Here is a 24,083-nt window from a genome sequence, read left to right on the forward strand (position 1 = left end):
ACATCTCCCACAGTTCTGTTCTCTGGACAGTTTAACTACTCTGAGGGACCCGATAACTGAAGGTTTTTGGCCAGAGAGCCCAAGGATCCTGCAAACAGTAGCTACTGAGGGCTGACACCTGGGCTGTTGTGGTGTTTGGCTGAAGTCCCTTATCAACTCCTTCTTGAACAATGTCCAGAATAACTGGAATCCCAGGATCTCTTTGATTTTCCTCTGTGCTTGACACCAAACACTGACTTTGGTCCAGATGGAGGAATAGGCTTTTAGTGAGGAAGCTTTCCTGGAACACAGCAGAGTCTCTATCGCTTTGGAATATAGGCCAAGCGTGGCTAACACTTCTCTTGCAACAGTCAAGCTGTCAGATGGAGACTATCTGGGTCTGGATGGAGGACCAATCCTTGATAAATAGTGTCTGGCCTCTCCAGTAGCTGCAATGGTGGTTTCAGCTTCAGTTCTCAGTCTGGAGAACCAGGGTCTCCTGAGCCAGTGTGCTAGCATGATCACCCTTGCTTCTTCTAATCTTATTTTTTGGATCACTTTCCCTATGAGAGGGAAGGGTGGAATATGCATACAGCAGGCCTTGAGGCCATCTGTGTGACACAGCATCTGTCCCCACAGATAGGGGTCTGCTTTCCTGGTCAAGTATTTTGGTCACTTTGCATTCTTGTGACTGGCAATCAGGATGACTGAAGGAAGACCGAAAGTCTGTGCCGTCAGATTGTAGACTTCCTGGTTTAGGCACCATTCTGGGTTATTGACATTGTGATGGCCAGTCTACCTTTTGGCTCAGCTCCCCATTTATGTGGATTGCCTTTAGGGAAGGGAGTGTCTTTTCTGCCCATTCCATTATTTCCATTGCCTCTGAATGTAGAGCTACGTTTCTTCTCTCCTTGGTTGTTTATGTATGCAACTATGGGGTTGGACAGGATATGCTTCCCTTCCAAATGGCTCTGGAATCTCAGAATAGCTAGTTTGTCCGCTCGAAGCTCCAAGACATTGATGATATGACAACTGGATGAGGGAGAGATAAGGTGGAGCCCATAGCTTGAGGGAGCACCCCTGGTGCACTTTGTCTCTTACATCCACTTATCTGCGGTAGAAACAAGCTATTAATTTAGAAAGTGGGAAACCCTGTCTCCCAAGCTCAGGTCTGGGAGGAGGCACATGCTGATTGCCATAATGAGCCCCAGGAGGTTGCGGGAGCATCTCTAGGTTTTCCATTCGCTTTCCATTCCATCGAAGGCTTTTCCCTTGACATGTGTTATCTTTCCTCTGGAACCTCTGAGAGGAAGATGGATGAAAAGGAGCATCTGTCTGATAGAAGGTTTGTAGTCCCCTCTTAGAGCACTAATTGGAGAGGGTAAGGAACTGTAAGTTTGGCAGCATTTTCAGCCACTATTTTGTCCAATTTTTCTCCAAAGAGGAAAAAATCCTGTGAATTTAGATGAGCACAGAACTTGTTTGGAGTGAGTATCTACCTTTCAGGTAGGAAGTCATATGTGTCTCCTGGGTACTGAGCTGGATGCCATGGCCCTGGCAGAAAACCTCATAGCATCCTTTGAAGTATCTGCCATGAATGATGTTGTATAGATGTAAAGTTGGGTTGATCTCTGTCTGTAAGGGCTTTAACGTCCTCCAGCCATGACACTGCTCTCAGGGTGGCTTCCACCTTCCTATTTGTTGGATTCTTGGGGACTAAGTCCCCTTTGGATGGAATAACCATATCCTTTGGTAGAGAAGCTATGGCATCATCAACCTTAGGTACATTTATGAGAGCATTCTTTTGGATCTTGAAGCTTGTAGAAGTTGAGAACATGGCTGTTAACATATTTACTCTTTTCAGGAGATTCCCTCTCCCCCAGATTACTTCCTCAAAGGATGCATGCAGGGGAATCGCTGCCTAAGGACAATATTTGGAAGGGAGGTATTTGCTCCAAGTCTTGAGGGCATGCTCAGGCTGAAACTGAATCATGGATACAATCTTTTTGCACACGGCTTCGAGCTTCTCAAGGGGGGTTGAAAACTTGGTTGCATTTTGTTTGTGTCCTGCTCATAATCAGAGTCTGATAATAGATCTCCTTCCTTGGTAGAGGAGGCGGTGTCTGGGTCAGAGGACGAATACCTATTTGGTTTTTTGTACTTTTTCTTACCCTTTAAAATTTCTTTTGGATATTTTAATATTTTTTTTATGTGCTTTGCAGGCCAGTGGACTGTGCCCTGGTTGGGGTCTTTTGTGGCTAGCCTTGTGCAGGGTCATGAGTCCTCTAGAAATTTCTCTCTTGGAGTCCTCCCATGTAGACTCCCACTCCAGCAGGTTGGGGGATGGGAATTCACTGCTATTTTTCTGAATCAAGCTGAGAGGAAGGTGGGGCTGATTGTGAACCTGCTTCTACCCCCAGAGCATTTAGGACCCATTTCAGGACTTGGGGTAGGACAGTAGCCCTACTAGTGTCTTATTCTTATGGTCCTGAATTGCCCCAGGACTTATCCTCTTGGGCATCTGAATTAAGTCCTCCCTCATCCTTACGATCTCCCCCTATTCTGCTCTGTCTCCTCTGTTCAGGCATTTCTGTGGGGGAGTCAGGGTTTCTTGAGGAGATGGGGTACCAACATGGCTGTCTGACTCAAAGTTCTGTATCCTAGCAGTGCTAGGGCTGGCTGGCTGAGAACAGGCAGGGCATAACTTGCCCTCTGTAAAGCCTGTTAAAGCTGCCTCACAAATGGTGCACCTTTTAGGCTTAGTCCAGTGCTCATGTGGCTGCTGTACCATCCCTGAAAGGGAGGACTACTCCAGATGGCTTCAGCCATGTGCCGCTAAATACCCGCTTTAAGAGGAGGAGCAGAGGAAAGAACAAAGAAGGGTGCTCGATACAGCCTGAAAACAAAACAAAGTAAAAATAAGAAGGCAAAGGAAAGTTCAGAAACAAAGGGAACATCCACTCATTGCTGTGGTGGAGGCAGATGATCTGACAGCAGGCTGGAGAAAGGAGTGTGGCTAGCACAGGCTGTGCTACAGCTTTCAACTGCCTTCAGAAAGAGCAGACAGAATGGGAATAGCCCATCCGAAGGAAAACTGTGGGAGATGCTAGGCTTCAGAAAAAACTTGTCTCTTCAGTCCTCCCTTTGCATAAAACTATCGAAAAGGCTGTTTGACTGGTAAGTGTTTTGTTTTTTTTTAACTCTTTCACAAAAGTGTGTTTTGGAGCATGGTTTCAGACGGGTTATTCAAACTAATATAATCAGAAACCCAGTGGGCTCAACGATAGTTGAGAGCAAAATCTCCAAGAAGCCATAACAAGTTTGTTTGGTCAAAATCCTCACATGGCTGGCTTAAAGGACTGTATTATGGAGACAGAATACTAGATTGTACACTATGCTCTTAAAAAAATCCCACATGTATAGACACAAAATTAAAAACCCACTAGGGAAATACACTTTCAGTAGAAACTGCAGGATTACATTGTTATCATACAAGGCTGGGTTGCAAAGAATAGAAAGAAATGGGGAAAAAAAGATTGATGCAAGATTTCCTTTCTTTCATTAAAAGCTGAGGAGCGAATGAGGGCCCCTTTTTTGTTCTCTTATCAAGTCTGTATGAATTTACCATAAAAGTTAGTTCCTTTTTTTCTGCTCCATAGTTGACATGAAAAGTATTCAGTACAAGAGGACAATCTCACCATCTTGTCTGGTAAAACAGTGGTACTGGTATTGGCATGTATAACTAGAACCTATCAAAACTGTGAGATGTAATTTCTTAACAATAAATATCAAGTGTCTTTAACGGAGGTAAAGATATTTCCAAAAGTCACAGAATTCAGTTTATAAATAAAAATGCAATCTATCTGCCTGCCATGTAACAAAAGCTGCATACTGTTCCAGTCAGATTTTACATTACCTGAATGTCAAGACTACTAATGTTAAGTACTCATCTGTAAAGAAAATCTGTAGAGGTTCATTAATATAAATTAAGTCTTCTTACTAACTTACTTGAGGGTCTCTGAAAGGAAGAAACTCTGCTGCACATCATCATGGCTTTGATGGTTGCTATAAACATCTCTAATTCCAGAATAGCCACCATCTACTCTGCAATGTTGTTCCAATGCCTGAATTCATGAGAGAAAAAAATTAAGTTAAAGAAAATTAATCTTCTGTCAATTTTACTGTTAGTCTGCCAAATCCAATTACACTGCAGCTAAATGAGAAACCTTTTGTCATAGTGTCCTTGGGAAAGATCTGAAATTGCAGAACTAGATAAATATACTTAAAATTCTTGTATTTTTACTTTTGACAGAGTGCATATATTGGCATAATTATATATTTATGGGGAAAGCAAAAATGGAGGTGACTAACTATAAAAGGAGGTTCTGTGAGATGGATGGTCCCTATCTGTGTTCCACATGTGGGTACGCAGGTGCACCAAGTACCTGGGGCCAGCGGATCTTGCCCCACCTTGTTTGTTTATATGGCATCATGTTGTCTGACGTTATCTAGGCACATTGGGATCGTATGAATGGTAGGAATGCATTGCAGGCCTGTCTGACTGACATTAGTTCCAAGAGATTGATATGCATCCTGGCCTTCCGAGGTGTCCACATATTTTATGACTGCTTATGTGGGCTCCCCAACCTATGAGGAATGCATCTGTGATTATTGTCACGCTGGGTGTGGGAGGCAGAAAAGGGACTCCAATACATGTATTTCAGGTTTGTCCAAAAGATAAGTGAAGCACTGATGTTGATGGAGATTGTTGCTACAGCATTTATGCTATGTCTGTCTGATGTATATCTTGCCCTGAGCCAGGCTTGCAGACAATGGAGATGTAGCCTGGTGAACAGAATTATGTAAGTACAGGAGGCCATGTGGCTTAGCAGAAAAAGATGGACCTAGACTGGTGTTCAGGGTTTACGAGTGACTTGTTTTTATCAGACTGCTCTTGGTATGGAATCTGTCTGCTGGGAGGTAGGCCCTCACTGTGGTCAAGTCCAGGGGTGCCCCTATAAAGTTTATGAGATATTTGGGAGTCAGAGTAGACTTCCCCATGTTTAGGCATGTTCCCAAGTATGCCAAGAAGTGGCGCAAGGACAAGGTTGCCGACACCTTCCAAATACGATCTGCCCGTTAGAAGCCACTTGTCCAAGTACAGGAAGATGGTATAGTCATTTTATCTCATTTGTGCTACGACCACTGAAAAGACATTCATGAAGTTCTTGGGTACTGCTGCCAGCCCAAACAGAAGTACTCTGAACTGGTAATGTTCCTGTCCTACCAGAAAACTGAACAACTGTCTGTGGGATGGGTGAAAACACCTTTCACATTGGAGGGCTGCAAACCACTTGACTTCCTCCAAGGAGGGAATTATTGATGCCAGCATAACCATGAAGAATTTTCATTTGCAAAAATAAATAAATAGCTGACATAGGTTAAAAATGGGCTTCCATTCTCCCTTTTTCTTTGGATCTATGAAATAGTTGAGTAAACCCTTTCTCTTGATGCTGAGGTGGCACTTGCTCTATATCTTCCTGAACCAGAAGAGAGTCCACCTTCTATTAGAGTTGCTCCTTGTAACAGTGGTCCTTGAAGAGGGGCTGGGAAGGGTGTTTTGAAGAAGGCAGGGAAAGACACTTATGGTATAACCGAAGTGGATGATGTCTAGTATCCACTTGTCCATTGTTATAGCCCTCCAATTGTGCCCAGAGTATGCAAGGTGGCCACCAAAACAGACTTTGGAAACAGGTTGGAGATGGCATCATTGTTAAAGGTCGCAACTCAGAGCAACCCATCAAAAGTAACCTTTGGCTGGTGGATGAGGTTGGATGGCTGTTGTCAAGGTGGATGGTAGTGGCACATTAGCCACTGGACCAATGGGGCCCATGCCCAAGGGCCCCGGCCAATTGGGGTGCCCCTGCACTCCGACCGCTCAGCGCTCCTGCTGGGGAGCAGGGTCAGGGTGCTGGGACTTCTCCTGCTCCCTGGCAGAAATGCTGGGCAGACGGGGGGGGGAGGGGCGGGGGGGAGCAGGAAAAGCCCCCATGCCCCAACCTCATTTCCCTAGCAGGAGCGTGGGGCGGGGGAAGAGGGGAGAACTGCAGGCAGAAGGGGTGGGGAGGGCTCCCCACTTCCTCTAGTCCAAGGCCCCACAAACGCTAATCTGCCTTTGGTGGATGGGACTGCATATGTTGGACTCCGCATGCTCTAGTGCTTGTGTGGTGATTTTTATGGTCTTCGGTGGTAGACTGCAGAAGGGTGTTGGCTCATACACCTGTTAATGACACCTCCTTTTCATGGCTGGGATATAAATGCCCAGGGAGCAGAGAGCTGTCCTAGAGTCTTTTAGTGAGCGCAAAAACCCATCTGTTTTCTCCCTAAAGATATTGGTTTAATCAAAAGGTAAGTCCTCACTGGACCTCTGAACGTGTCCGGAGAAACCTGAAGATGAAGCCACAACTATCACCACATTACTATAGTGGTCAGTGTACATCTTGATGGGGTACTGGCCGCACCAACTACAGTTTGCAAAGAAGTTTTAGCCACAATTCTACCTTCCTCAACAAGGGTTTGGAATTGGGCCCTTTCCTCCTGGGGGAGTTTTGTCTTGTGAGTAGTTCATAAAGTCATATGTCGCTAACAGGGCCTTGTAGTTAGAGATTCTGAACTCCAGAATGTTCCATCCTGCCCAAAGTCCCTAGTAGTACAAGCAGCCATGGAAAGACCTAAGTAGCAACACCCAAAAAACAACCCTGTGGACATGAGATGGTCCAGTTGTTTCGCTCTGTTGTCCACAGGAATGGTTTTAGTGTGTTGCTGCCTGGATCTTTCCATGGCTGCCTATACTACCTGGGACTTTGGGGCAGGATGGGTGAACAAGTATTCTGTCCCTTTTGCTGACACAAAGTAATGTTTCTTAGCTCTTTTAGGGGAATAAGGTACATGTTGCCTGTGTCGGCCATATGCTCTAGCTGGTTCTATAATGGTTTCATTCACTAGGAGAGCTACTTGACTGGGTCCTATAGGCTGCAGGGTATCCAAGTGCTTATATCCTGAACTTATAATGGGATCTGAAGTATTGTCACCATCCTCTGCAACAATTATTGGTATTGTTTATGGTCATCAGGTGGGGATGGTGAAGATTGAATAATTGCCTCATTGGGTGAGGAAGATTACTCCTGTTGGTACATCCAGTACTGGCGTATCCAGCTTGTCATCTTCCTCTTCCACACAGTCCTGCACAGCCAGTTGCTGTTGCCGAGGAGGAGAGTAATTCTCTGGTAGAGTGTACAGGTCCAGGGTGTTGGGCAAAAGGATCCCATGATCCCCAATAGGGTCAGCATGAAGGGTCACAAAAGCTGGTTGGGGGGGGTGGGGAAGGGCCCCCCAAAGCAGGATACCAGCGATCCTTTGGAGGATAATCCTGCTTGGGCTGAGGATGGGGTCCATCAAAACAACTGAAGCCCTGTCTGGGCTAACCTCTCTGGGGGTTCATCCAGGGCATCAGATTCAGCTGATAAAAGGGCAGGGTCAGTTTCCACTGGAGGTCCTGCAGTGCCAGTGGAAGGAAGCTTTGGTGTGTGGTCAGAGAAGGGATTTAATTCCTCCTTGAGATAGCATCCTCTTCTGGGCTGAAAATATCCCTCAGAAGGACTGGACTCAAAAGCAGAGGATTGCGTGGGTGCTTAGCATGAGACAATCCACGATGCTGGCTCAGACCAACAGATACGACTTGCAAGATTTTTCAGTTATAGGTGTATGATGCACATGTGTACCCATTTATTGAACAGACATAAGGACCAGCACGTGAAAACCCCCCCCAAAAAACAACAAGTTTATAGAAGAAATAGTATAGTATAGTAACTTTTTTTTTACAAAACTGAATTTTCAGGGTGAGGAAACAAGAAGGTTTGATCACCCTTTCAAATATTTTCCATGGAATCATAGATACGAAGGCCAGAAGAGATCATTGTGATCATCTAGTGTGACCCCTTGTATAAAACAAAGGCCCAGAGAACTTCCCCAAAATAATTCCTAGAGTGCATCTTTTAGAATAACATCCAATCTTGATGTAAAGTGGTCACTGACGGAGAATCCACCACAATTCTCAGTAAATTGTTCTAATGGTTAATTATTCTCATGGTTAAAAATGCGTGCCTTATTTCTAAGTGACAGTTTATATTAATCTCATTTTCCTTTCATTAATAGGGCTCCCTCTATCACAGGATAGTCCCTATAATCCTACAGGTATTCAAAGAAAGATCTCTAGCACAGTCTATTAGATTCCATCATATTAGACTCAATTATCATTAAACTCCTGATTTAATCCAGAGATCTACAACAACCTGAAACCAGAAACGAGTCATATAAAAGTGAAAACGAAGTCAAATTACTAAGAATGAATATAAAAAACACCACAAGCATGTAGGGACAAAATTAGAAAGGCCAAGGCGCAAAATGAGATTAAATTAACTATGGACAAAGTGTAACAAGAAATTATTTTACAAATACATTAGAACCAAGAGGAAGGCTAAGGGTAGGGTAGGCCCATTTACTTTATGTGAAGGGAAAGACAATAACTGAAAATGCAGCAGTGGTCTAAGTATTAAATGCCTGTTTTTGTTTTCACCAAAAAGGTTAGCAATGACTGGACAACTAACAAACTGAACAGTGTAAATGAGGTAGGATCTGAGGCTGAAAAAGGGAAAGAATTACTTAGACAAGTTAGATGTCTTCAAGGAGGCAGGGCCTGATGAAACACATTATGGACTACTGAAGGAACTGGCCAAAGAGATCTCTCAATCATTAGCAATTATCTTTGAGAACTCATGGAGGATGGGAGAGATCCCAGAGGGCTGGAAAAAGGCAAATAAAGTATCTATGTATAAAAAGGGGAATAAGGACAACCCAGGAAATTATAGACCAGACAGCTTAACTTCGGTACCCAGAAAGATAGTGGAACAAATAATCAGTTTGTAAGCACCCAGAAGATAATAAAATAAGAAGAAACAGTCAACATGGATTTGTCAAGAAATCACCTCAAACCAACCTAAAATCCTCCTTTGATAGAGTAACAAGACTTTTGGACACGGGAAGCAGTAGATGTGATATAGCTTGACTTTAGTAAGGCTTCTGATACTGTCTCATATATATCTATGAGTAGGGAAATGCAGCTACATGTTCCTAGCTTAGATGAACCTACTAAAGATGGGAGCACAACTGGCTACAAAACTACTCAGAGCAGTCATCAATGGTTCACAGTCAAGCTAAATGGGTCAAAGATCTCTTCAGCTAGTTTCTTAAGTACTCTAGGATGTATTTTGTCAGGTCCAAGCTTCAAGGACATACTGAGCAGGGTCCTGCAGGGATCTGTTCTGGGTCCAGTTCTGTTCAATATCTTCATACATGATTTTAATAATCATAATATCATAGACAGGACACTTATAAAGTTTGCAGACAATATGAAGCTGGGAGGAGTTTCAAGCACTTTGGAGGACAGGATCAGAAATCAAAATGATTTTGACAAACTGTAGAAATGGTCTGAAATAAATAGGATAAAATTCAATAAATGCAAAATACCACGCTCAGGAAGGAATAATCAACTGCACAAATACAAAATGGGAAAGGACTGCTTAGGAAGGAGAATTACAGAGAAGGATGTGGGAGTTAGAGTGGATCACAAACTAAATATGAGTCAACATAACATAATAGTGTTACAAAAAATAGAACATCATTTTGGAATGTATTAACAGGAGTGTTGTAAGCAAGACATGAGAACTATTTATTCTGCTCTATTCAGCATTGATAAGGCCTCAACTGGAGTATTGTGTCCAGTTCTAGGCACCACAGTGGAGAGCAACAAAAATGATTTAATGGTCAAGAAAAACACACCTACAAGGAAAGACTGAAAAAGCTGAGTTTGTTCAGTCTGGAGAGAGAAGACCGAGGGGGGACATGGCAGCAATCTTCAAGTATGTAAAAGGTTGTTATAATGACAAGGGTGATAAATTGTTCTCCTTAGCCACTGAGGACAGAAAGACATGATGGGCTTAAATTATAGCAAAAGAGGTTTAGGTTGGACATACTTTCCAACTGTCAAGAGTTGTTAAGCACTGAAACATATAATCTAGGTAGGCTATGGAATCTCCATCATTGGAGGTTTTTAAGAACAGGTTAGACAAACACCTATCAAAGATGGTCTAGATAATACTTAGTTCTGTCTCAGTGCAGATGACCTACTGAGGTCCCTTCCAGTCCTGCATTTCTACGATTCTATGCTTCTATAATGCAGAGCTATACCCTTACAAAGAAAGCCCTGTATACTCCACAGCAAGTTTGAACTGAATTCTGTGGCAAGGCCCCTATATTATTCTGCACTTCTGAGCAGCAGACTGGAGATTCTACATCAGCTTCTGATAAATTTAAAACTGGAGGTTTATACTGAAATAAATATGAAAATGTATAATGCAATCACTACAGTATCCCCCTCTCTTATCTATTAGTTCTTAATTCAGTTTATGCTGTTTCCAAATTTTTTAATTTTTCAATGTGCTGCAGAATTTTGTATTGACAAGCATAAGCATTACAGAAGGTGGAGGTTTTTGCAATTGTGTAAGGGACAGTTGGCACCAGGAAAGGTATGGGAGGTAGTCTGGATTTGTGTGAAAAGCATTTTCATAGCTGATCATTTTACCATCCAGCTGAACAGTTAACATTATTAAAACTGAAATTTACAAGAAACCAGCTGAATAGTTAGCATTAAATTTACAAGAAACCCAAGGACTAGGTTATTAGATACACCTGTATTAATTTGTTATTTCTGTATTATGGTGGCATTTGGTGTGACTTCACAGTTAGGGCTGTTTTCTAAAATGAGCTTTGAAATGGGGCATAAATTCCTTCTTTTATTTAAAAGTAAGTGGCTAATCAGTATGAAATTTCACATAGGATTAGTTTTTATAACCTTTGAATTTTCTATATAATTTTTATTTGGTTTCTTTTCATAAATTTTTAAAGGGAAGTCACTGAAGTTGGGATCTGGCTGAACTTTTCCTTGGTAGTATAGTAGTCCCACTTTTCATTGTTGACAGATATCTCTTAAAATATTTTCCATGTACCCATATTTTAGTAATCTCTGATTAGATATGGTGCAACAGGTAATTGTTTTAGATGTTGGATTGAGGGTTATTTTAAAAGTTAATGAAAGTTTGTGCTGCGCACACAAACTGATTGACTGATGGAAGCCAGGTGTGAATAAAAGATTTTTACACTACAACAAAGAAGGATCTGTATTCACTGGTTGACAAACAAGAGCTTATGTACTATTACTGATAGATAAAATTTCTATTAGCCCCTGCATTAGCACCCACATCTGACCTCCCATCTCCCCCTCACCTCTTCGCTGCCAAACTCCAGGCGTCTATTAATTTAAAAAACTAGCAAAAAAGAAAGCTCTCTGCTCTGGGGACCTTGGGGAAGGGGTGGAATCAGGGCATATTAGTGTTGATGAAAAATTATTTAGTAAAGGGTGTGCCCAAGGGAAGAGGTGGATTCTCTCTCTCCTGATGTTTTCAAATCAAGACTAGTTTCTGATGCCTTTCTGGAAGAGAGGAGTAAGCCCAACTCAAATTATGGGCTCACGGCCTGGGGCTAGAGGGGAAATTAGCAAATTAATACCCAAAAAAAGTCACTGTGAAGTAGTCAGGGTTGCCCCGCCCCACAAACCATACCTGACAAATCCAGAAAAGAAAATGATACATTCAGTAACTGTCCATACCCTCTACTCCTCCCCAGTCACACGCTTATTACCAAAACAGGCCATCCATCACAACCTAACTTTGACATCTCTGTGGGGCCAACATGCCCTTTAACTCCCTTTCTACCCATGTCCGCTTACCAAACTACCTCTCTCCCAACATAACCAAACTTTTACCTCTCCCCGGCTTTTACCTCTCCCCCTCCATAGCAAGGGCCATCAGCTGATCAGCCGCAGGGAGGGAGAGAAGGAGGGGCAGGAATCCAGCACGCTCGGGGAAGAGGCTGGGGGAGGGGGAAGCTTGCCTGTCCTGCAAGGAGAGAGCAGTGGGTGGGGGTCCGGAAAAGAGCGGGCCGGGCCTGACTTTTAGTGGCAAGGTGCTGTCTGCCCGGGTCCGGCAGACAGTAGCGTGCCATTAAAAATTGGCACGCATACCATAGGTTGCCGACCCCTGGTCTAGAAGACTAAGGCAGAATGAGTTACAATGGCTGGAACCTGAAGCTCAACAGCTTCAAAATAGAAGTAAGATTCAATTTTTTACCAGCAAGGGTAATTAACCATTGGAACAACTTGATTTTTAAATCAAGATTGGATGTTTTTGCTCTAGTTCAAACAAGAATTAATTCAGCGAAGTCCAATGACCTGTATCCCTATACAAGGTCAGGCTAGATGATCAGAATGGTTCCTTCTGGCTTTGGGCTTTATGAATCTATAACTTATATTGAATTTGTAACAGAGATAGGGAGAGCTTCTCCATGTATTGAGCTGGTGAATCTTCACATTATGCAGTAACTTATCAGGTATCTATAGTGATGCTAATTATTTTCAACCCAGCATTGAAGAAGAGAACACCACCAGCACTACTACTAGATGAAGACAAAGGCTCGAGAAGGAAGCTCCCAAAAAGATCATGGATAAGAAAGTGCAGGTAGCCAGCCAAAGCTTGAGCAGCATTTTCCAGTACATTATTAACCAAGGAGGATGGTGAACAACAGGGATACACATTTTAAAATCTGCAGTTCTGAATAACTTGCACCCAGAAGTCCTAAAAAAGCTGGCTGAGGAGATCTCTGGCCCATTGAGTTAATTTTTAATAAATCTTGGCATATCAGAAAAATGCCACAAAACTGGAAGAGTTCTAACATTGTGCCAGTATTCCAAAAAGGTAAGTGGCATGAGCCAGGTAACAATAGGTCTCTTACTTAGACATCAATCTCAGGCAAAATAAGGAAAACACTGATAGGGGGTTCACGTGATAAAGAATTAAAGGATAGGAATATAATGAATGCCAGTCAACATGGTTTTATGGAAAATAAGTCTTGATTTCATCCTTAGATGAGATTACTAGTTTGGGTCACAAAGTAACTATGCAGATGTAACACTTAGATTTTTGTAAAATGTCTGACTTAGTACTACATGACATTGATTAAAAAAATCAAAACTACACAATATCTAAAAAGCATATGTTAAATGAATTATGAACTGGCTAATTGACAGAGCTCAGAAAATAATCATAAATAGGGAATCAACACTAAATGGGGTATTTCTACTGAGCTTCTGAAGAACTAGGTCTGATTCTATTCAACATTTACCTGAATGATCTGGAAGTAAATATAAAATCACCGCTAATAAAATTTGTGGGTGAGAGAAAAGAGTGCTGGAATGATAAATAATGATGAGTAGACAGGGCAGCGATACTGAGCGATCTGGATTGCTTGGTAAGCTGGGCCCATTCAAACAAAATGTGTTTTAATACAGCCAAATACAAAATTAATAATCCAGGAACAAGGACTGTATCCTGGAAAGCAGCGACTCTGAAAAGTATCTAGGGGTCATAGTGGAAAACAACTCAACAAGCACTCCCAGTGAGATGCTGTGGCTACCAGGGGCTAACACGATCCTTGGATGTATAAACAGGTTAATAACGAGCAGGAGTTGAGAATAGATTTTACCTCTGTATATGGCAATGGAGAGACTGAGCCTGGAATACTGAATACAGTTCTGATGTCCACGTTTTAGAAAGGATGTTGAAAAACAGGAGAGACAGTAGAATAGAGCCACAAAAACAATTTGAGAGCTGGAGAAGATACATTACAGTGATAGACTTAAAGATGTCAGTTTGGCTCATAAAACAAGATTGAGAAGTGACTTCATTATATTACATAAGTACTGTGATGGGGAGAAAATACCAGGTACTAAAGGACTCTTTAATCTAGCTGATAAAGATATAACAAGAACCAAAGATGGGAAGCTGAAACCAGACAATTCAATTAGGAAATAAGGCACAAACTTTAAACAATGAGGGTGAGTACTGGTTTTTGGAACAAACTACCAAGGGAAGAGGTGGATTCTCTATCTCTTGATGTCTTCAAATCAAGACTGATGCCTTTCCGGAAGAGAAGCGTAAGCCCAACTCAAATTATGGTTTAGTCAAGTTATTTGACTCAGTACAGGAGTAACTGTGAAACATAGTGGCTTGTAATATGCAGGAGGTAAGACTAGATGATCTAATGGTTACTTGTGGCCTTAAACAATATGAATTAAGGCCAAGATTTTCAAAAGTGACTTAAGTTTTGAGACTCCTAAAATTGGCTGTCAAAAATCTCTGGTCACTTTTGAAATCTTGGCTGAAATTTACTTTAAGAAACCTATTCACTGTGTCATCAAAATGCAATTATTAAATATCCCTGACACAACACTTTTTGAAAAACATTTAATAATGTATATTTCCCCTAAAAATCAATTTTAGTGCATATTAGTGGTCATACAGCGGACACTGCTCAGATTTCCCCAATAAGCCCTGACTATGCACCTGGTACAGACCTGCAGGATTTCTGGCCTAAGAGGCAACTAACAAAGAAAAACTGTGAGGTGTTTTACGGATGTAGATAACTGGGAAGACTGGGTTTAGCCAAAGCCAAAATTATCTGATTTCATCTAAATCTCCAGAGAGTATTTTACTGCATTACCTGTTGTTTTAGACAAACAAATCACAAAATGAGCATGTTTACTGTTACTGAATAGTAGCAAAAGTAAATCATTTATCAAGATGTTAAGTTGTAATAGGAGAACTCTGTCTCAACAAACAAACTAAAAACGCACCACACAATCCCACAAAATGTGTTACCTCTACTGCTTCCCATCCCCACTGCCTGTATTTTGGATCATGAGTGAACCTCCACATATACATGTAGGTCTCTAGAACTTCAGGTCGCAAGATATAATATTTCTCATTTTGCCTTGTAGCAATGGCCTCTACACCTCCATCGAATCTGAAAGCTTCTGGTCCCAATTTCATACCTAGACAATAAAAATTAAATGTATAACAATGTTAGCAATGATTTTGTATGCAGGAATTTAACTATACATCTTCCAATTGTTTGAGTATTTTTTCACTGTAAATATAAGTATTAAGACCTACAAAAGCTCCTTTTCAGGCACAAACCATGACAGTTTATGTAAATTACTAAACATTAATCATACTTTCATATGAAGTTAACATTACACATGTAGTCAACACTTTAGCCAGGGGTGACCAAACTCCTCCTTATAATTGTTATATTTGGGAAATCCCAATAGCTGGGTCAAAAGGGATATGCTGTATCAATGCTTTAAATTGCAGTTCTACTCCAAAGGGTAACTGTAAAACTTGTATTGTGGGATATTTCATGTGTATTGTGGCTGATTTTTTTCCAGTTCGCTCTGGAAAATTCACCGTGATTGGGTTCTTTCATCTTCTTGCTTCAGCAACTTTAAGAATGATCTTGAAGGACAAATTCTGCATTCAGTCATCTTTGTGTAACCCTACTCTCTAAATGTTACACAGGAGAAACTCTGAACAGAATGCTGTCCTTGTATTTAGAACTTCATTAATAGTTCTATGTATGCACAAATGAACAGAATCCATTTAATCTGTGGTGGGCTCAACAGAGCTGGAGGGAGCAAAAATATTTTTGTCACTAATGAAAGAAGATGAGATGCAATAGACACAGACAGCATATCTGTTGACAATGAGGGACCATTTTTAGAGTCACTATTCAGAGCAAAACAACAGTTTAAATGAGGGAACAAAAAGGACTTTACATTAATTTTACAGAGTTCCATACAATACCTTCTGCACCTGTTTTAACCAGGACAGAATTATAGATAAAGATTAAATCACAGCTAATCTCTCAAAATTCATCATACTGTACTTACTTGTACGATCATAAGACTCATGACACGTGCGAGCAATTTCAGCACCAAGTTCAATATGACGCCCAGTTTTATCATTGGGTGCCCCATCTGCACCCAGCGCAAACATGCCTCCAGCAAAACACGTCAGATGTCCCATTTTATGTTCAAGCAGGCCACCCTTCCACTCAGCAATGTACGTCAGACCTCCACTAGATTTCCGGATCAGATGGGTTTCTATGGACTGCAAAAATATACATTTTTAAGCCAAATTTACTACTTTGTAAGCAATGTGTGAAATACAAAGGCAAAATTGCACAAAATAGGAAAGTAATAAATTTACACTCATCCAGCTTTTTTTGTTTTCAGTTTTATCTTCAGTATAGTTTTTGCTTTGATTTTATTTGCCACTAATGATGCTAATTAACCTCTAGCCCAAAGAAAATGCAACTCTTCTTTACCAGCGCAGGTTGGCATACAACAACATGATAAATTTGCTGAGACTGTCTGTATACTACCTGGTAAATTTTCTAAAAATGTTGAATTAAAAAGATAAGAAAATACCATTTTATGATTCAGATCTTCCCCTCAGTTTTATGAAAAGCATATCTTGTATACATAGGATATATTTTTAATGGCTTCAGTGATTTAGCTTGCAAATTTTCCATCTTAAAATACGACTGTACTCAAAGGATATAGTTATGGTATCAAATATAATTGTGTAGTAATGTGATTGTCAACGGGTTAATTGCGATACTCAAAATACTAGAGGTTGGAGCCATGCTCCACCTCCTCCCCTTACTTTGTTTTGTTCGTGCACATTTTCTCCCACTGTTTGTTATATAGCTGAATAAAGCAGCAGGTTCCCAGACTGCAGCACTGCAACTAAAGTGTGTTTCTTATGCGCTGAGTGGGTCTCTTCACAAAACTGGTGAGGAGGAAGAAGATAAAAATGGTAATTCATGGGAAAACTGAGGAGTTTAATTCAGAACATGAAGATTGACAGCAATATATTGGAAGATTGGGCCACTATGTTATTGCAAATGAGATTATAGATCAGGACAAAACAGAAAGCAATTTTCCTCAGTGTCTGACAGTAAAACCCACTGTCTCTTAAGGAGTTTGTTACAACCTCAGAAACCAGGAGATAAGAGTTTGAATGACCTTCAGAAGACTTTAACAGAGTACTACATGCCAAAGCCAAACATTATTACAGAATGTTTCGAGTTTCATACTAGAATGAGGTGGCAAGGTGAAAGTGTACCTGTGTATGTGTCACAACTAAAAAGACTAATGGAATATTGGTAATTTGGAAGCGTCCTAGAGGACATGTTGTGGGACAGATTTGTTTGTGGTATCAGTAATAAGAGAATTCAAAGACAACTGCTGTCAGAGGGGAACTTAACCTGGCCCAAAGCAGCAGAATTAGCAACAGCAATGGAAGCAGTGAAAAGCTTACGAGGTTTGCACTTAGAATGCAGGGACAATCAAGCTGATTCAATATGCAAAATGCTAAGCCAGCTGCAAGGGACAGCCCAATGCCGTAAGTGCCTCAAGACTGGACACTCAGCCAGATGATGCAAAGCAAACAGCATCTCAAGCCCAGACGGGGTAGACTGAAAAAAACAGAGCAAACAGAAGAAAGCAGAAAGGAAGACACAAAGGAGGTACACACTATGTATTGTCTATAAGGGAAGAACGTGGGACCTTACAAAGTAACAGTAGAGTTAAATACAGGGGTTTCAGCTACTGCAATCAATGAATCTACAAACATATCAACAATGCAAAGCAGAACCGAGCCTGATAGTGAATGCAAGAATGACCCTGAGTGCCTACAGCAGAGAACCCAGCCAGGGAAGTAGATGCTGTGCTTGCCCCTGTAAAATATAAAAGCCAAAAGAAAAATTTAGCAGTCCTAGTGGTCAAGGGACAAAGGCAAAACCTGGGAGGTTGAGACTGGTTCCAAGAACTAAAACTAAACTGGGAAGAAATTTTCAAATTAGATCGTAGCACAATACCAGCATTCCAGGAAATCCTATATGCTCACCCAGCCACTTTTAAAGAAAGGTTAGGGACCTTGGATGGTGTAAAAGCCAGGATTTACACCCAGGATGGGGTCATACCAAATACTTTAAAGCAACTCCAGTTCCTTAAGGTTTCAGAAAAAAAGACAGACTGAGTTGCACAGACTGGAAAAGAAGGTATCATTTCACCAGTGCAATTTTCTGAATGGGTCACACGTACAGTTCCTGTGGTTAAACCCAAGACCATCCATATCTATGGGAATTATAAAGTCAGGTGTGTCAAGGCTTCAGGTTAGACTATTACCCCATTCCATGGATGGAGGACTTGCTGGCAGTGTTAGGTAGAAGTTCAAAAATTTAGTAAGCTGGACATGTTGCAGGCATACCAACTGATGAGGCTGGAGCAGGATTGTAAAGACAAAAAAAGTTACCCCTAGAAACAACCACAGGGGCTTATACCACACAATAGATTGCCATATGGAATATTGTCAACATGTGGAATTTTGCCAAGGCCATCTGTCAAGGTTCCTCCCCCACTCTGAACTCTAGGGTACAGATGTGGGGACCTGCATGAAAAACCTCCTAAGCTTATCTTTACCAGCTTAGGTCAAAACTTCCCCAAGGTACAAAATATTCCACCCGTTGTCCTGGCCGCTACCACCACCAAACTAATACTGGTTACTGGGGAAGAGCTGTTTGGACGCATCCTTCTCCCCAAAATACTTCCCAAAACCTTGCACCCCACTTCCTGGACAAGGTTTGGTAAAAAGCCTCACCAATTTGCCTAGGTGACTACAGACCCAGACCCTTGGATCTTAAGAACAATGAACAATCCTCCCAACACTTGCACCCCCCCTTTCCTGGGAAATGTTGGATAAAAAGCCTCACCAATTTGCATAGGTGACCACAGACCCAAACCCTTGGATCTGAGAACAATGAAAAAGCATTCAGTTTCTTACAAGAAGACTTTTAATAAAAATAGAAGTAAACAGAAATGAAGAAATCCCCCCTGTAAAATCAGGATGGTAGATATCTTACAGGGTAATTAGATTCAAAAACATAGAGAACCCCTCTAGGCAAAACCTTAAGTTACAAAAAAGATACACAGACAGAAATAGTTATTCTATTCAGCACAATTCTTTTCTCAGCCATTTAAAGAAATCATAATCTAACACATACCTAGCTAGATTACTTACTAAAAGTTCTAAGACTCCATTTCTGGTCTATCCCCGACAAAGACAGACTATAGACAGACCCACAGACCCTTTGTTTCTCTCCCTCCTCCCAGCTTTTGAAAGTATCTTGTCTCCTCATTGGTCATTTTGGTCAGGTGCCAGTGAGGTTACCTTTAGCTTCTTAACCCTTTACAGGTGAGAGGAGCTTTCCCCTGGCCAGGAGGGATTTCAAAGGGGTTTACCCTTCCCTTTATATTTATGACATCATCACAAGCAGAAATGACACTGAACATCTATCAACACTGGAGAAGATTTGAGGCAGCAGCAGTCCGCTTACAGAAAAATAAATGCTTTTTGATGACACCAGAAGTGGTCAGGGGTGCTGGAACAATTTGTACAGTGGGGGTGCTGAGAGCCATTGACCCGAACTTCAAACCCTGTATATGATGGAAACCACTTCAAGCCAGGGTGTAGTCAAGTGATCATCAAGGGCTATTCAGAACATTATGAGCTGCAGCTATGATCTAGCCCTCCCTTACTTCCTGTTTAGCTCGCCTGTCTTTTCCCCCTGCTCTGTTTGCTATGTAGTTGAATAAAGCAGCACGTTCCCAGCTTGCAGTGCTATAAGTAATGAGTATTTCTTGTGCACTGAATGGTTCCTTTACAAAAAAAAGTGTTATTTAAATTGATGTACTTTACATATTCCAGAAGTGAACATACTAAAGCTCTGACGCTGTACTGAGAAATGTAGCTGCAGAAGCCTACCCACATGAAACCCTGGCGCACAGCTAAAAGCCAGCAGAGCTCCACATGAACTCAGGGTTCTGCCTAGGCAGTTCTCAGTGTATGATGTCTTGGAGACCTCTGAAAAACCCAGCAATAAAAATGCTGAAATATACTAGTGAGAAAGAATTAGGAGTAGGGGAAGTCTGTCATCACAAGATTTAGGGAAATCTGAACACACTATGTACGTACCAGAAGGTACACTGTGTGTAAGGGGACTGTTGCCCCCTTACTAACATTCAGTGGGGGTGTTTTAGTTGCTAGCTCCCAGTACTAAAAAGGGGGGAAGCGTCGATGGGGAATCAGGACCCTGAGACTCATAGTCCCCAGGAACAATAGGGAGACGCCAATGCTTCAGGTCAGCCTCAATGACAGGACGGGCAGGCGAATCAGAGAGTCAGGAGGCCAGGGAGGTCCTGGTCCTCCGTGTGAACTGGATTTGCCTGAGTCAGACAGAGTGGGACCAAGCTAAGCTGGGGAGCAGAGCTGTGCCAGATCCAGAGAGGCCAGAAAAGTAGCCCAGAGAGAGCAGACCCTGTCCTGGGAGCAGAGCTGCAACCCCAAAGCTAGAGGCACAGCCCAGAGAGAGCAGACTTGCCCTGGGAGCAGAGCTGCAACAACCAGAGCCAGAGGGGCCAGAAAAGCACCCCAGGAAGCAGGTCAGTGCTGGGAGCAGAGTCACAGAAGCAGCCTGCAGAGCAGACCTGTCCTGGGAGCAGAGCTTAGCAACCAGAGGCAGAGGGGCCAAAGAAGCAGCCCCATGGAGTTGGAGGCAGACCAGCAGCAGCGCTGAGACAGTGGTGGAGCTGGGGCTGGAGAGCAGGTGGGGAGAACAAGGGGGACCCTGGGCAGTGGGTCCAGCACAGGGAGATGCCTCAGCCAAGAGGCTCTGCAGGCCAGGTTTGGATTGTAACCCCGACAGGGCAGGGGTGACACTGGGAAGAAGGGTCCTACCACTTAGAGCCTGAGAGCATGTGGCCACCACCAGAGCAAGCGTCCAACCCACAGCATCCCTACAGCACAGCCAGGCCTGAGAAAAAGGCCTGGGACTTACAAGGAACAGACTGTGAACTGCCCTGACATTCCAGAGACATTGTTTGTGATGTTCCCTGCCACAGAGCGGGTTGATGTGTTTCCTTTAACCTTTCCCATTTTTCCTTATTCTTTTTAAAATTAATTGTTGATTAAATAACTTGCATTTGCTTTAAATTGTATGTAATGGCCAGTGGGTCAGGGAAGTGCCCAGTGCAGAGAGAGTACCCCGGAGTGGGGACACTGTAGCCCGTCCTAGGTAATCACAGCAGGGTTGGGGGTCGAGCCCCCCAGGAATCCTGGGCCCAGCCTTGTTGGGGTTACGAGGACTCTGCCAGATAGGAGAGTGGAAGGGGAGTCCTCAAGGGCAGGGAGGCCACCGGGTAAAGGAAGTGGAAGCGAGGACTCAGATCCTTTCGCTAGCCCACTTACCGGGGTAATGCAGAAGCCAGGAAAGTTCCCCACAATAGCGGGACTATTCCCCCGCTTACATAGAATCATAGAATATCAGGGTTGGAAGGGACCTCAGGAGGTCATCTAGTCCAACCCCCTGCTCAAAGCAGGACCAATCCCCAATTAAATCATCCCAGCCAGGGCTTTGTCAAGCCTGACCTTAAAAACTTCTAAGGAAGGAGATTCTACCACCTCCCTAGGTAACGCATTCCAGTGTTTCACCACCCTCCTAGTGAAAAAGTTTTTCCTAATATCCAACCTAAACCTCCCCCACTGCAACTTGAGACCATTACTCCTTGTCCTGTCCTCTTCTACCACTGAGAATAGTCTAGAACCATCCTCTCTGGAACCACCTCTCAGGTAGTTGAAAGCAGCTATCAAATCCCCCCTCATTCTTCTCTTCTGCAGACTAAACAATCCCAGTTCCCTCAGCCTCTCCTCATAAGTCATGTGTTCCAGACCCCTAATCATTTTTGTTGCCCTTCGCTGGACTCTCTCCAATTTAGCCACAAATGTATCATGAGATTAAATGGGAGGCATAAAGAAAAATCTGAAAACATAAGATGACAGTCACAGGGAATGGGACCCATGTGCTCTTGAAAGGGACTGAAGATGAACAATGCTATTGTTTATTCAGTTGTCCACCAAATGCTTAGTTTATTCCATTACAATAATAAAACCCAAAAGGATGGCTGGAAGATAAATTAAAGGGAAGATAAATTTGATAGTCCACACTAAATCACCCCCTGCCCCCCTCCCCCAAAAAACAGTACAGGGAACCATTAAAAAACAAAGATAAAAACAATAAATTGACCATACATGGGAAGTATTGATCATAGTTATTTGTTCCCTTTTAATGCCAATGTTATTTTTAGTAGCAATAAAGGTCTTCTATATACTGTAACATCAGCAGAAAATTCTTTATTAACTTTTACTGCATCTATCCATCAAGGTACTTATGTTGTGCTATCTGAGCACCTACAAAAATAAAGCCAACAAATTCTGAAAACTACTAACTTTGTCTTTGTCTCTCCTATGCCTAAGGATTTACCAGTGACACTTTGTCTTTTCTCTGGCATCACTTACTGACTTAGGAAGTTCCTCAACCTATTCTTCCTCCTCTTTTGGATTCCTTTGAATTCCCTGTAGCTACCCCAGTTTCAGGCAATTCAGTTTTCCTCACATGATACAGAACTTTGCTAAAAAATTACAACTGCTTGAAAAAAAAAAATCCTCACACATTTTTGAAAACTCTGGTTTGGGAACTGAAAATGTGGGTTTTGGCAGATGAAGACTTCCTTCCATTTTGACGATAAAGATACAAGTCAGGGGGTTCTCACACTTTCCTAATGTGGATCTTATGCTAATGTAGGGTTGGAAGGGATTCACAAGGTTCACCCCCACACAATATTGGGGCAAAATTAAATATACCTAGATCATCTCTGACTATTTAAAAGACTGTTCTTCAAAACTTCCAATGACAAGGATTCCACAACATCCCCTGGTAACCTGTTCTGGAGCTTAACTCTCCTTACAGAAAACTTTTCCTCAAATGTAACCTAAATCTCTCTTGTTGTAAACTGAGCTGACTACTTCTTGTCCTATCCTCAGTGGACATGGAGAACAACTGATCACCGTTCTCTTTATAACAATCTTTTACACATTTGAACGCTATCAGGTCTCCCCCTCGGTCTTCTTTTCTTTAGACGAAGCTTGACCAATTCTTTTATCTTTCTTAATTGGTCTTGCTTTCTAAACCTCTTATTTTGTTGCTCTCCTCTGGGCTCTCTCCAATTTGTTCACATCTGTCTTGAAGCGTGGTCCCCAGAGCTGGACACAGTATTTCAGCTGAGGCCTCACCAGTGCTGAGTAGAGCAGAACAATTACCTCTCGTGTCTTACATGTAACACAGAATGATACTAACTGCATCACATTGTTGACTCATATTCAATGTGCGATACACTATACCCCCCAGATCCTTTTCAGCAGTACTACTGCCTTGCCAGTTATTCCCCATTTTGTAGTCGTGCATTTTATTTTTCCTTCCTTAATGTAGTACTTTGCACTTGTCTCTACTGAATTTCATCTTGTTGAATTCAGACCAATTCTCCAATTTGTCAAGGTCATTTTGAATTTAAGTCCTGTTCTTCGAAGTGCCTGCAACCCCTCCCCACTTGGTGTCATCCACAACTTTTATACGAATACTCTCCAATCCATTATCTGTCATTAATGAAAATACTGAATAGCACCAGACCCCGAACAGGCCCCTGTGGGCCCCTACTAGATACTTTCTCCCAGTTGGACAGATAACGACTTTTTGAGTATGTGTTTTCAACCACTTGTGCATCCACCTTATAGGAATTTCATCCAAACCACATTTCCCTAGTTTGCTTATGAAACTGTCATGTGGGACTTTGAGAGCGTGAGTGTGTCTCGTATACCCCTATTTTTTCCCGATTTATCCTCTTCCTTTCATTCTCCCCCACTTTCCCCCCTGGAACCTTCAGTGTTGTTTTTCTTCTTCCTCCATCCCAAATGCTCCCTCCTGGGTTCTCTCTCTTCCTTAGCCTATTTGGAATAGAGGCTAGAACATGGATTCTGCTCCCCTTCCAATATGGCTGGCAACAGGATTACAGAGATTGCATTCCAAATGCATGAAAAATTGCTTTTCTGTCAGGTGGGGAAGCGTCTTTCTTTTGGAGT

The 24,083-nt window shown here is 42.2% G+C and overlaps 1 protein-coding gene across 1 annotated transcript in view; it reads right to left on the reverse strand.

Annotated features, from left to right (window-relative positions):
* MAN1A1 (mannosidase alpha class 1A member 1) overlaps positions 1 to 24,083 on the reverse strand; it is a 215,307-nt gene that overhangs the window by 5,167 nt on the left and 186,057 nt on the right. Inside the window, exons 9-11 of the mRNA XM_073337170.2 lie at positions 15,938 to 16,157; positions 14,868 to 15,040; positions 3,988 to 4,103 (exon numbers count right to left, since the gene is read on the reverse strand). Coding sequence (XP_073193271.1) covers positions 3,988 to 4,103; positions 14,868 to 15,040; positions 15,938 to 16,157 — 509 coding nt within the window. The remainder of the gene's footprint in view (positions 1 to 3,987; positions 4,104 to 14,867; positions 15,041 to 15,937; positions 16,158 to 24,083) is intronic.

This window comes from Lepidochelys kempii, chromosome 3, assembly GCF_965140285.1.
Source record: "Lepidochelys kempii isolate rLepKem1 chromosome 3, rLepKem1.hap1, whole genome shotgun sequence".
Classification (NCBI taxonomy): Eukaryota; Metazoa; Chordata; order Testudines; family Cheloniidae; genus Lepidochelys; species Lepidochelys kempii.